Source organism: Acanthochromis polyacanthus, chromosome 23 (genome assembly GCF_021347895.1).
Source record: "Acanthochromis polyacanthus isolate Apoly-LR-REF ecotype Palm Island chromosome 23, KAUST_Apoly_ChrSc, whole genome shotgun sequence".
Classification (NCBI taxonomy): domain Eukaryota; kingdom Metazoa; phylum Chordata; class Actinopteri; family Pomacentridae; genus Acanthochromis; species Acanthochromis polyacanthus.
The window spans coordinates 13,497,584-13,510,125 of NC_067135.1; the positions used below are offsets into that span (position 1 = coordinate 13,497,584).

The 12,542-nt window shown below is 38.9% G+C and overlaps 1 protein-coding gene across 1 annotated transcript; it reads left to right on the top strand.

Moving 5' to 3' along the window:
* The first annotated feature begins 2,600 nt into the window (after positions 1 to 2,600).
* On the top strand, positions 2,601 to 4,143 carry LOC110971579 (GTPase IMAP family member 7-like). Its single transcript, XM_051944029.1, has 2 exons — positions 2,601 to 3,443; positions 3,486 to 4,143. Exons 1-2 carry the CDS (start codon positions 2,604 to 2,606, stop codon positions 3,651 to 3,653), a joined length of 1,008 nt encoding a protein of 335 aa, XP_051799989.1. The 5' UTR covers positions 2,601 to 2,603; the 3' UTR covers positions 3,654 to 4,143.
* Positions 4,144 to 12,542: the final 8,399 nt, after the last annotated feature.

The window sequence follows — 12,542 nt, forward strand, 5'->3', positions numbered from 1 at the left end:
TTTGCTGACTATTCTGAGGCTGCCTGCATTACGTACAAATATGTCACAGTCATAACTTGTTCAGGTACGGCCAACCAACTAGTCAAACTGGTAGAAAATGAAAGGTAGAGTCAAACTGCAGCGAGGCAGCGGGAGGAAAAACACACAGCAACAACACCGCAAGGACATAAGACAACGTGGACGGTCAGTTGAGCTTATTTCATTTGTATTAGAGGCAAAACTGAGCAGCATGCTGGACATAATTGAATTTAAAAATCAGAAATAGGTGGCTGAATACAAAACAAGGCTCTTCAGGCGGCTAATATAATAAACAGATGTGATTATTTTAGATATTTGGGCGAGGCTCTCTGTTAATTACAACTGTGATTCATGTAAAAGTCTCACTGCTATCAGATAACTGATGCAATGATGACTGAAACTGTCACAGTAATACATGGGCGTAACCACCATCTCAGAAGTGAGGGGGACAAATTTTTCAGAGCGATTTATCATTCTCTTACATTTAATTGCACCGTCCTTAGTGGCTAAAGAACCACATAATCCCTAACAGCCACAGTACAATACCAGGGGACCAACTAGGCTAGTTCTTTAAACTATAAAGTATAATATAAAATCTAAAGTTTTAGTGGCCAAACTCTAGTTGAGTTGACAACAATGTCCCTTGAACATCTACTGGACGAGTAGCCAAAGGTGCCAAACACTGAACATGAAATGATCAGTACTGCCTGGTTTCTCCCTGCAATAGATATCTTATTTTCAGGAAGTTATAATCTCTCCTTACCTGTAAAGACCCTACATCCTTGTCCCTGCTGCTGGCCTCTGATCCATCTCCTCCCTGACTCTGCTCTTTCTGTTCTGGCAATAAACATTAAAAAATGTGGTAAGAAAAATTCTGAAATAGCATTAGGAAGAGTAAAAATTGCAGTAGAATTTAACCTCAAAATCACTTTAACCCATAGATACATATTTTTTTCTCAGCCACTTATATATTTTTTTCACCTCTGCAGACCCTGCATGGTCAACATTACTGCTAGCCGCCGCCTCTGGTCCATCTCCTGCCTGACTCTGCTCTTTGTTATGGAAATAATCATTAAAAAAATCTGAAAATCAAAATTCTGGGATAGAATTTGAAAGAGAAGCAGTAAAAATAGTTGTAAATTTAACCACTTTCATACTATAGATAGCCTATTCTTTTTTCTTCTCCCTGACTCTCCTCTTTTGGGACCAAAAGACTTAAATACATGGAGAGCAATTGTGAGCACATCTTCTGCCCAGAAATGAAAGAGGACTGGGTTTATTCCAAGAATAAACTAATTAGCAAGTAATGTAACAGAGGCAACCACAATTGAATTATTGTTAACCAGCTTAACACATTGATATATTGACACGTTTTACCTTGTCATCATTTAGCTAACAAGTCTAACATTGTTTGCATCCAACAAGGTCACACAACTTACACGGTTTGTTTGGAAAAAAACTGTGTAAAGTTTTTTGCTTCTTGCTGGCTCTGGCTGGTTTACTAAACATTACTCCAGACGCACGTTCAGCACTGCTCAGCACAGCAGCACGTCTCCTGTGGAACACCTGCGTTAGCATGCGCTCATGGTGCATTCAAAGACAGCTCGGGAAAACACGTTACTGGATGCTAATAACGGGTTTAGCTGTTGCAACGGCTGAAAAAAGTGCGGGGGACAGAGGGGACAGATGTGGAAAGTGCGGGGGACATGTCCCACGCGTACCCCGCGTCCGTTACGCCCATGCAGTAATACAAAACTCAACAAGCAGACGTAGTCAGAATACATCAACATATTAACTGAAGAACACATGATTCAGTTGACTCAGAATTATCAATTTAAACTGATTGAATATGCTTGATAATTGACTGATCAAAGCCTTTTATTTTATCATTATATAATTGCATGACTTATTGTAACATAGTTGACATTTTTGCTGTTTTCAGGCCTAAAATCAACATGGCCGCCTATAACCAAACACAGCATGCTATTTTTACAGAAAGACTCTTCTAAAATATTATATAAACAACTGAGTAAAACTGAAATCGAAAGTTATTTATAAATATATTGTAGTAAACCTGTTGACTTGCGATAAATTCACACTTGACTCACACACTACTTTATATTAAATAACTGAGAAAGTCTTCGAGTCTTGCCGGTCTTTTCTTCAGGAGGAAATGACATCATGTGAAGCAGGTCATGTGATGTGAAATTAACACACTTCCTTGAGAGGTGTTTTTGTAATGGGTAACTTTCTCAGACGAATATACAATTTGTTATTTTCCATATAAAATTTGATGCATTGCTAAAAAAGAAATATCTGTCATGATTATCACAACTTAATGAAAAGAACACAATCAAGACAATTTTTGAATAAGCTCATTTTATTATTGTTTATCTAATTAGAAGGTGGTTGTTATTATATTCAGACGGTTATTTAGTTGACATTTTAGTGACATCCAGTCATTTTTTATTCATAACTGATTGTTTCCAAAATAAATAATTATGGAATTTAATAACTGGTAACTAAAATAGGTGAAAAAGTTGAAATATTAACCACTCATCTAAAGTCTTTCTTCTCTTCTAGAGATGGCTTCAAGGAGGATTGTCCTGCTGGGAAAAACTGGAGTTGGAAAAAGCAGCCTGGCAAACACCATATTTGAAGAAGAGGTGTTCAAGATAAACCATTCACCCGTTACTGAAGAATATCAGTCCAGCACAGCAACCAACTGTATCAATGGAAAAAACATCACTCTGATTGACACACAAGGTTTTTTTGACACACGTGAGTCCGAGGAGTCACTCAAGGCCGATATACTGAGGTGTATCACTGAATGTGCCCCTGGACCTCACGCCTTCTTCATCGTGCTTAAAGTGGAGAAATTCACCAAGCAGGAGGAAGCTGTGATCAACAAAATGCGGCAGTATTTTTCTGAAGATGCTCTGAGATATTCTGCAGTTGTCTTCACTCATGGAGACCAGCTGCCGGAGGGAAAGACAATTAAGGAGTTTGTCGGTGGGAACAAAGCCCTGAGTGAGCTGGTGAAGGAGTGTGGAGGCCGATGCCACGTGGCCGACTGCAAATACTGGAAAGATAACAAAGAGGACAACTACAGGAACAATCGTTTTCAAGTGACAGAGCTACTCAGGACAACAGACAAGATAACTGAGGCAAACAACGGCCAGTGCTACACCAATGAGGTGCTGAAAGAAGTGAAAAGCGAAATGCGAAAAGAGGAAGAGCAGATTGGACAGTCATCAGGAGGCATGTCACAGGAAGAGATTAGAACTAAGGCTAAGAGGAGTGTATTTGAATCGTTGAAGATCAGACTGACAGGTGTTGCAGCAGGCGCACTGTTAGGAGCCTTGCTGGGTGTAGTAGAGAAAGTTACATCCCCTCTTAGAAATGTACAGGGGCTTTCAGATATTGTGGCACGAAGATCATCACTCAGAGCAACAGCTCTGTCGGAGGCTGTAACTGGAGCAGTACAGGGAGCTATTGTGGGATACAATGCATCTGATGGAGCAACATCTCCAAGTGACGCCATCAATAAAACCATTAAGGCTTACTTTACCCAGAGACCAGGGGGTGCAGAAGAGCCAAAAAAAAGCAAAAGAGGATACGAACAGAGCAGCTAACTGATAATTCTGCATTTGATGTAAATTACCCATTCAGATATTTACTGATAAAGTATCAAAAACACTCTTTCTGCAGAAGGACCTGAGTCAGAACAATGTATATTTTAGTACTGGATCATACTTACTGGTGCATGAATGTAGGAAGCATCACTGATTAATACTTCATAAACACAGCTATGTGCTTAATGCTTGTTAGTTTGAATAAGAACAGTAATATTCATCTGAACTGTGGCCAGAGCTGCTACTTCTTAATAATCTCTGTCAACTGTGATATTCACTGTACATTCAAAAGTATATAGTTGATGGCTTGGTGTTAGTTTTTCAGTTAATCTGGGCTAATCCCAATGGAAATATTACATGAATGTTAAAGACATTCAGGGGTCTTGCATTAGTTTATGAGTGACTCAGTTAAACAGTTGTGTTGTGTGCAGATGCTTTTTCTGTTACAGTGTCACCGACCATGAAGACTTAATAAAGACTGTGATGAAAAGACTTTATTAGTTGTCTGAGTTAAACTATGTAAATTGTATCAGTGAAAAGTGAAGGGCATTTAGTATGAAATATGATGGCGCTTGTAAAATATCTGACAATTTGTAGTAAATACACTGTAAAAAAAAGTTTTCAATTTCTACTTTTTAACTTTTTAAAAAGTAGAAATTAATGCTCTGAGAAAACACCGTACCACAAGGACACGCACAAATACTAAACTATTTCAAGCCTCAGCTAATTCATGTCATTCTGGTTATATTTCGACTGCTGTATGGAGTTTCCATTACTTCACCCATTCATATCAGTAAAGGTACGTTAAATGACAAGAAACACCTCCGTCTCACTTCAGCTACAAAGACTGCAGCCTTAAACACTCAGATGCTTAAGTGGGTCAAAAATGACCCTATGAGATTGTTTTCTTGCAGTATCTTTGTAATGAAAAGTCGTCATAATTTTATATTCCAGGTATTCCTTAAAAAACAACACGTTTTTGATATTATTCCATTCAGTTTTTTAAATGACCTTTTATCTCTAAATTGTCTGTAGATGTGAATGTGAGTGTGATTGTTTGTCTCTTCACCCTGCGTCAGCTGGGATAGACTCCAGCCGCCTCATGACCTGAATGAGGATCAAGCAGTGTATGGAAGATGGATGGATGAATAGAAGTTATCTTTTATACTTTTCAAAAAATGATCATATTTGTGTTACTACCTGAAGCTTCCATAAGTGGGTCAACAATGACCTGCATGCATTTCCCATAGAATCTCATGAAACCTGGGATTCTTATCAATTGTGACTCTCAGGGAGATATTTACTGTGAACCACACACACTATGTCTCAACTGTCACCAGTTAGGAAGATTATTTTACTCAGCAGACCTGATATATGTAAGTATTATCTACATTTATCCCCTCAGAAAAAATGATTGATATTTTTCAACAAACTTGAACATTCATGACTCTTGTGTGGAAGAGTATGTGTTATTATTATGTACCATCAAATTAGCCTAATTTATAGTTAGCTAACACTAGCTAGCTAACTAAGCTAGCTAACATTACTCTATGTGTTGTGTGTGTTTGTGTGCATTTATTTATATAGCTACATGTTGATTGATAGGTTTGCCTGCCAAACATGAAATCATTCTTGTGTGGACCAAAATATTATCCAAACAATAATACAAATGATTATTCTGAACAAAAATGGCATAAAATACATTGATCCTTATACAAGTCATGCTTGACCCACTTATAGAAAAGTGTCGGGTCCAATCACTTGTGCATCTAAGAGTTAAATGATCATAAAGTAGAATCAAGAGCTTTCCAAAAAACTTTAAACAAACAGTAACGTCAATGATGATTGGATTTATTGCATAATTGTGTTGTGTTAAAACTGATGGCCATAAAATGACTACTGAGTAGTAGTAGTTCAGCAAGTCATCACAGTTACTCAAGAAGACCACGTGTTCGACCGAAAATGAACTTATGATAGTTTTCAAAACTTACAAATAAGCAAGCAAGTATGAGGCTGGTAACAATATTACTTCATATCTTTGCACGGTGGAGTGATCTGTCTGTGGGTGACGCCTATTCTGAGAAACGAAATGTTTTTATCGGCTAATAAAAACAGAAGACAGAAAACTGAAACTATGTGACCACTGAACTGAAAAGGTAACCTCATTACTTCTTCCTTGAGGCACAATAACCATGAAGGTGTTTCTTAATTATGGAACCTCAGACATTCTGATAAAAGTCTATTGGTAACTGACTGTTGTGAATGGTTTAAAGGCTGTTTGGATCAACTATTTTCCTGCTATGGTTTGGTGGAAGAAACATTGTAAAAGACCATTGTGTGAGTATATTAGTTTTGTGGGAATATTTAAGATAAATGGTTCAGAAGAAATAACTGAGAAAACATGTGAACATCAAGCTGCTTTATTACTGCACGATACATTCATCAACTTTGTTAAATTCTGCATATTCTGCTGTGTAAAACTGCCCCTTTAAAACACAACAACACGAAGACAAATCTGTTCCCAAACAACTCCTATCACATTGAAGATGATAATTACATTTAGACTGTTAAAAACACACATGTATTCCCATATTTCAGAATTTCCCTCTTTTTACCATTCCATTTACTTTTTGTTCAGAACATAAATTACATATGTTGACCTTTTTATTTAACAAAAACCAGCACAACATTGAAAATACAAACACTTCTCTTAAGACAGACACTGAAATGGGCCCAATAATTACACCTTTGTAATTTTATAGTTTCGCCATTTGAAACAGACAACAGTAGTTTTATATGAGCTGGGAAGGGTTCTGCAGTTTTATTATTTGACACCGTTTCATTCAAACAGGTTAAACGGATCGTAAGTTCTTTCAAACAAAGCCCCAAGTTTGTTTAGAATAATCAGAAATGTCTTTTCGACTGACTCTTCTTGTGGGATGGCTGGTGGGATTTCTGGTAAGATTTCTGGTATGATTGCTGGTATGGTCTCTTGCTCCGACTTGCCTCTTGCTTTGTCTTTTTTCTACCTGTCTGACGTGTTTCCTGGCTGCATGCTGATCAACACACTCTGTACACACTCTGTACAAGTATATCAAGCAGGCATTAATACACAGTACTGAAACAGAGACACAGATGACAGTTTTCTACCACAAATGGCTATAAGAAAGGACAAGGATGAAAAGGGAGCACTCAAAAATGTTTCACTGTTGGAAAAAGGGGATTTGTTTTAACACCTAAATGCTTCTTATGCAATAAGCTACCAGTCTGCTTGTAATCTTTTAAGTACTAAAAAGTTCTAAAGTTTGGGGTCACCAAGACAATTTCATGTTTTCCATGAAAACTCACACTTTTTTTCATGTGCTAACATAATTGCACAACGGTTTTCTAATCACCCCGCGACCGTCATGAGAATCAAGCGGTGTATAGAGAATGGATGGATGGATGGGTTTTCTACATAGGCGTCAGTTTAGGGGGGGAAGGTGGGGACGTGTCCCCCCCACTTTTTGTCAGGGGTCATTTTGTCTCCAACACATTCAAATTCTTCACATGTAAGCCGTTGTAAACCCAGTTATTTTCAGTAGTATAGAAAATTCCGACGCTCCTGAACGCACCATCCGCACTCGGCCGAGAGTTGCACAGACACCTTTGTGAGGTTAAAAAAAAAACAAACAAAAAAAACGCACAGATGCTAAATTTGCGCCTGTGCCAAGTGGAAGCTCCAACCAGAGGCGTGCAGGGGCAAAATTTCGGCCCAGGAGAATTAGTACTATAGTAGCCCACAGACTTCTCTACTCGAAAGCTTGAGCCTCTTCCTTTGGTGCGGAGGTTGTGAGTTCGAGTCCAGCTTGTGGTATTTTGACAATCAAGCTATGAAGTCAATTTAATTATGCTTTACTGTGAATTTATTTTGAAAGTACATTTGAGAATTTTATTTTAATTTTATCATTTCTTCATTGTCCTTTTGTGTCAAATGTTTGACTGAAGAAACTAAAGGCTAATTGTACTAATTTCTATCACCCACCTAGCAAAGCTTCACATCCTGAAACACTTTGCCCTCAGTTTCAGAAACAGACACAGAGAAGAGAACAGCAGCAGATCCCACATCTGATCCAGAGGACAAGACAGAAGGTGAGTTCCTGAAGCGGCTACCAAAAGTTGGAGGAATATTTAGAGCAACACAGATGGATCAGCCATGTAAGATTATCTATTGATAATACCCAGCAAAGCTGACTTCATTTTCTTTTCCTGATGTTGTACTGTACTCACTGCCATTGAATCCCAGGGAGGATAATGACTGTTTTGTCTCTAAACAGAGCTGCCATACACACTTTAAACAAGTGCTTTTTCAAATGATCTGGATAAATCTATAAATGATTATTTCACAAGACAGTGGAGACTGAGAAACTGCATGAACTTGTAGACAGAGAAAACATTCATCTAAAGTCACATTTACAGCTGCCATTCATAACAAGCTAAAGTGATGTCCCTGTTTTTAGTGATTTCTGACTGCTGTGTGTACAAAGTACTGACGCTGTTATAAATGTCATTTTTCTCTTCTAGCACAACACATAAGGATTGTCCTGCAGGGGAAAACTGGAACTGGGAAAAGCAGCTTGGCCTGAACCATACTAGGAGAGAATGTGTTTGAGATTCATCATACTGTAAACTCTGGAACAAGTGAATGTCAGAAAGAAACCAGACAGATTGATGGTGAATTTATCACTGAGATTGATACTCCTAGTTTCTTTGACAATCGCAAGTCTAACGATGCTCTTAATAATAGATACTATCATAGAGAGCTCTGAAGGGATTGATGCGTTCCTCATTTTATTTAAAGTTGAGAAATTCACAAAGCAGGTGTAACCCGGGTGATAAAACTCTAGTTCCAAATATAAAATAAATAAATCCTCCATTCCCGTTTTCCATAACTGGTTTGTCAAATGCGTAATGACGTCATACGTCACGCTGTGCGTCCCGTCATGTGACGGCGCGCGGCCAGTCGGGTTGTTTTATACCCGGAAGGCACTCGCGGGCCGGGAGCTTTGAGAGAGGGACGCATTGGGAATATTGCTGCAAGGAGCCAACTACCGGAGCCGCCAGGCATCGTGTGGAGTCGCGGGTGTTGATTTAAACAAGGAATCGGCCAGGTGATGGCGAGCTAGACCCAAGAATTCTAGGCCCACACTGCCTGAAGAACCCTGGAGCTTGAACTGAAGTGAACTGAACTGGACCTCCTGCACCCCCTCCACCTGGTTGGGCTGGTAGGAGGCTCCTTTAAGGCAGCCGTCTCTTCCTTTTCAGTCTTTGCCTCACAACCAAATCGTTCACACTTAACAAACCTGCACAATTCACCCCCCTCCATGGACACCTACCTCTCCCTCTGGACACTTAACTTATGAACTATGGTTGTGTTAAATGCCATCTTGGCAAAAGCTTTGAACTCGTGTTGTGGGAAGGCCTACGTAGACACTCTGATGTTGCACATCAGATTGTAACTTGGAAGTGACACTTATTATGAATTTATTGTGTTTTCCCATTTGAATGGCCATTTGAGTTATTGTTAAACGTTTGTATGTCATGTTGTTTAAATATAATATACTGGTGCCACTTAATATTTAATCCTGTGTCCAGTCTTCTTTTCTCCGCTCCTAGAGCTGAACTTAGAATCTTCTGAACTCTAGCCCAACCCAACTAATAATTTACTGCAAATTAGTACCAATACAGTGCTAATAGTAGCGGCATATAGGCTACACAGGAGAATGAGGTAGTTTCCAAGATCAAGGATTATTTTTCTGAGGAAGCTTTCAAACACGCTGTAGTTGTCTTCACTCATGGTGACCAGCTTCCTTATCAGAAGAAGATTGATGCGTTTGTAAGTGAAAATCAGTATCTGTGTGATCTCCTGGAGAAATGTGAGAACCGCTGCTGTGTTGTTGACAATAAGTACTGGAAAAACAACCAGCAGGACGAATACAGAAACAACCAGGTCCAGGTAGCAACGCTGCTTCAAACAGTAAAAGAAATGGTGAAGAGCGGAGGGCGCTACACCAATGAGATGCTGCAAACGGTGAAGAGAATGATGAATGAGGAGGAAAAACACATTGGCAGGTCAGCAGTAGACATGTCAGATGAAGATATCAGGAAGCAGGCAAAGAGCAATGTCTCAGATGAATTAAAAAAGTTAAGAGGTATCAATGTATCCATACTTCTTGGAGCTTTGCTGGGTATGTCAAAGATGCTTGTATTAGTTTTGTTAGCAATTGCACAAATCACTACAGTAATAGTTCATGATGGATTATCTCCAGCGACAGCATCTGGTCTTACAATACGTGTAGGTGCAAGAGTCTCTGCAGCTGCAGCATCCGGTGTTACATTATGTGTTACTGCAGGAGTCTCTGCAGCTGCAGCAGAAGTGGTGGGAGGTTGTATTGGATATCAAGAAGCTGAAAAAGCAGATTCAACAAAGGAGGCAGTGAAAAACACAGCTGAGGCTCTTATCAAGTCGGCAAAACATGTTTTGGAAAGGCCAAACATCACACATGACTCAAAGAGAAAATGAGGTTGCAACTGAGCGTTCCATCAATCAGATCAAAATCCCTTTGTAGAGAATTGCTGAGCTCTGCTACCATGGAGACACATAAGTACCAAGATCAAGAATTGCATATCAGACTTTAAACTTACAGCTTTGTTCGTTTATCAGCATTTCTGTCTTCTGCTGGTGATACTGTTGATCTTCATACATTTTGTGCTTTAATCAGATAATGTGGACATCTGCCATTTTTAGATCTTCCTTGTCTTACATGTTTAAGCTTCTTCTTAGGTATATCTTTTTACTGTTATAAAATCAGATGTGTTTTTAGATTTCACTTAGTAAGTGGAGGAGAATTTTGCCTCAACAGACATTAATGATGAAAACTGCCAGGTGTAGTTTTGAAGTTTTGTTGATGGTTTGGTCTCTGTGAATTTCCTGATTGTTCATCAGTTGATTGTGTCCATCTGTTGGCTTGTTGTCAGTTGTATTCATAAGAGTTTTTTAACACCTATTCTTACACAGAAAATTACATTTAGTGTTGGGACGGAGTTTTGTCACATAACCTTTGAGCTGTTCTTCACATCACTCTCGTGATGAAGCAAGTGTGTTTCAGAAGATGAAGATGACATTTCAATATCGCCAAGACTTAGTGCATGACCCACACAGAACGACAGATGTCTTTAAAACATTTCCACGGTTTTTAGACGTCAAAGGGCTGGTGAGTTGCCCAGTTCATTTATTTACAGTTAACTTTTTTGTTTCTTGGATGAAAGTACAATACTCTGACCTTTTTGAAATGTGTATTTATATGCTTGCATGATCAACAGCTTAATCAAGACTTCAGTCTGCTGTTTGGAGCTGAAACGACTTCCAAGATGCCGGAGAAGTGGGACACAACTTTCAGGCCCAAGGTTATCGATGAGGCCAAACACCTGACTCAGTCAACTGAGCTGTGCCGACTTCTAAAAGCTGCTGAGAAACTGACTGAGAGTGATGACACCAGTAAGCTAATAGACAGAATTTATTTTCATCCATAACAGCAAGTGCTGGTTACTTTGGACATCACAGTGATAGTAATGGCTTGTCTCTCCTCTGTTTCCTCCTGATAGCCTGGGACAGTGACATGGCTTCACTGCTGCTCCTTCTCCATCTCCTGCCACCCACAGCTGGACGGAAGAGGACGAAGATAAGTCCCAGCAGTGCTGTGGACAAAATGTTGCACTTCCACAAGGTATTTTTATTATCCAGTTATCCATAATATTATATGCATTAACTCAATTTGAAATGCATAGTCAAACAAAAGGACAAAACCACACACACACATACAACTTAACTGTAATGGTATAGACCCTAGTGACCTGTTAAACTTGTTGGTGTAAGATGTTGATGTTCTATTTTTTTTTTTTTCCACTGAAATGGTCGACCACAAGCTTGTTTACAAGGAAGAAGACAATACTGTCAACAACAATTATTTTCTCTATTCTGCAAAACACAGGCATTTCATGTTCAATCTCATTGCAAATTATTAATCCTGGCCTGTACTCGGTCCCACTGATTGTAACCCAGGTGGCTGCATGGATGTCTTGACATACAGACTCAACATGCAAAACCCGAACACATCACATCACCATACTCCTCATTGTCCACATGAATAGATTTCATAGGTCCATACTCAATACATTTCGAATGCGATGTCTCCCAATGACATGCAATAGACATTTGATGTTTTTTTGCAAGAGATTTTGTGATGTTTTCAAGAGTGTTTTTGAAAATCCTATGTTTTTCCTCAAATCTCATGCTCCACATATGTATTAGTGGTCCAATTTTTCGGATACAAGATGGATAGTGTATCATAAAGTGATGTTTCGGAATCAGGTTTCTATCAAGATACAGCTCCTTGAACAACTCATGATGTTCCTTTATCAAATACTTGAGAAGTACAGTCATGCCATGTGTAACAGATGGAGAAAAAATAATGTTGATTATCTGCAGTAAAAGCAGCAACAAAACCAGTTTTTGTTTCCTTCTGGTACAATGTCACCAAAAAGTAGAGGAATGTTTCTAACTAGACAAAGAGTCTGAATGGAATTGAGCCCTATATTATTGCCACTACTCTCCAGGTTAACTCTTGTAGGTCGATTTTTGCGCTCCACATACCCATAGTCAAAGGCATAATCCTACACAACAGATCAGGTTTCAACAAAACATTTTCTGAGAGGTATTCCATTAGTAACTTCAGCTCATACTGAGCCACGCCTTCAAGAATGTCATGGATAATGTCAAACGAAAAATTAGAACAAGCATGAAAGAACTGGAGGCTGTTAAGACTTGATTTCTTTTTTTAAACCAAACAC

Coding starts and splice junctions, on each gene's coding strand:
- LOC110971579 (XM_051944029.1), top strand. CDS start 2,604: ATGGCTTCAAGGAGGATTGTCCTGCTGGGAAAAACTGGAGTTGGAAAA. Junction 3,444..3,485: donor TACAGGGGCTTTCAGATATT/GTGGCACGAAGA, acceptor GCTCTGTCGGAG/GCTGTAACTGGAGCAGTACA.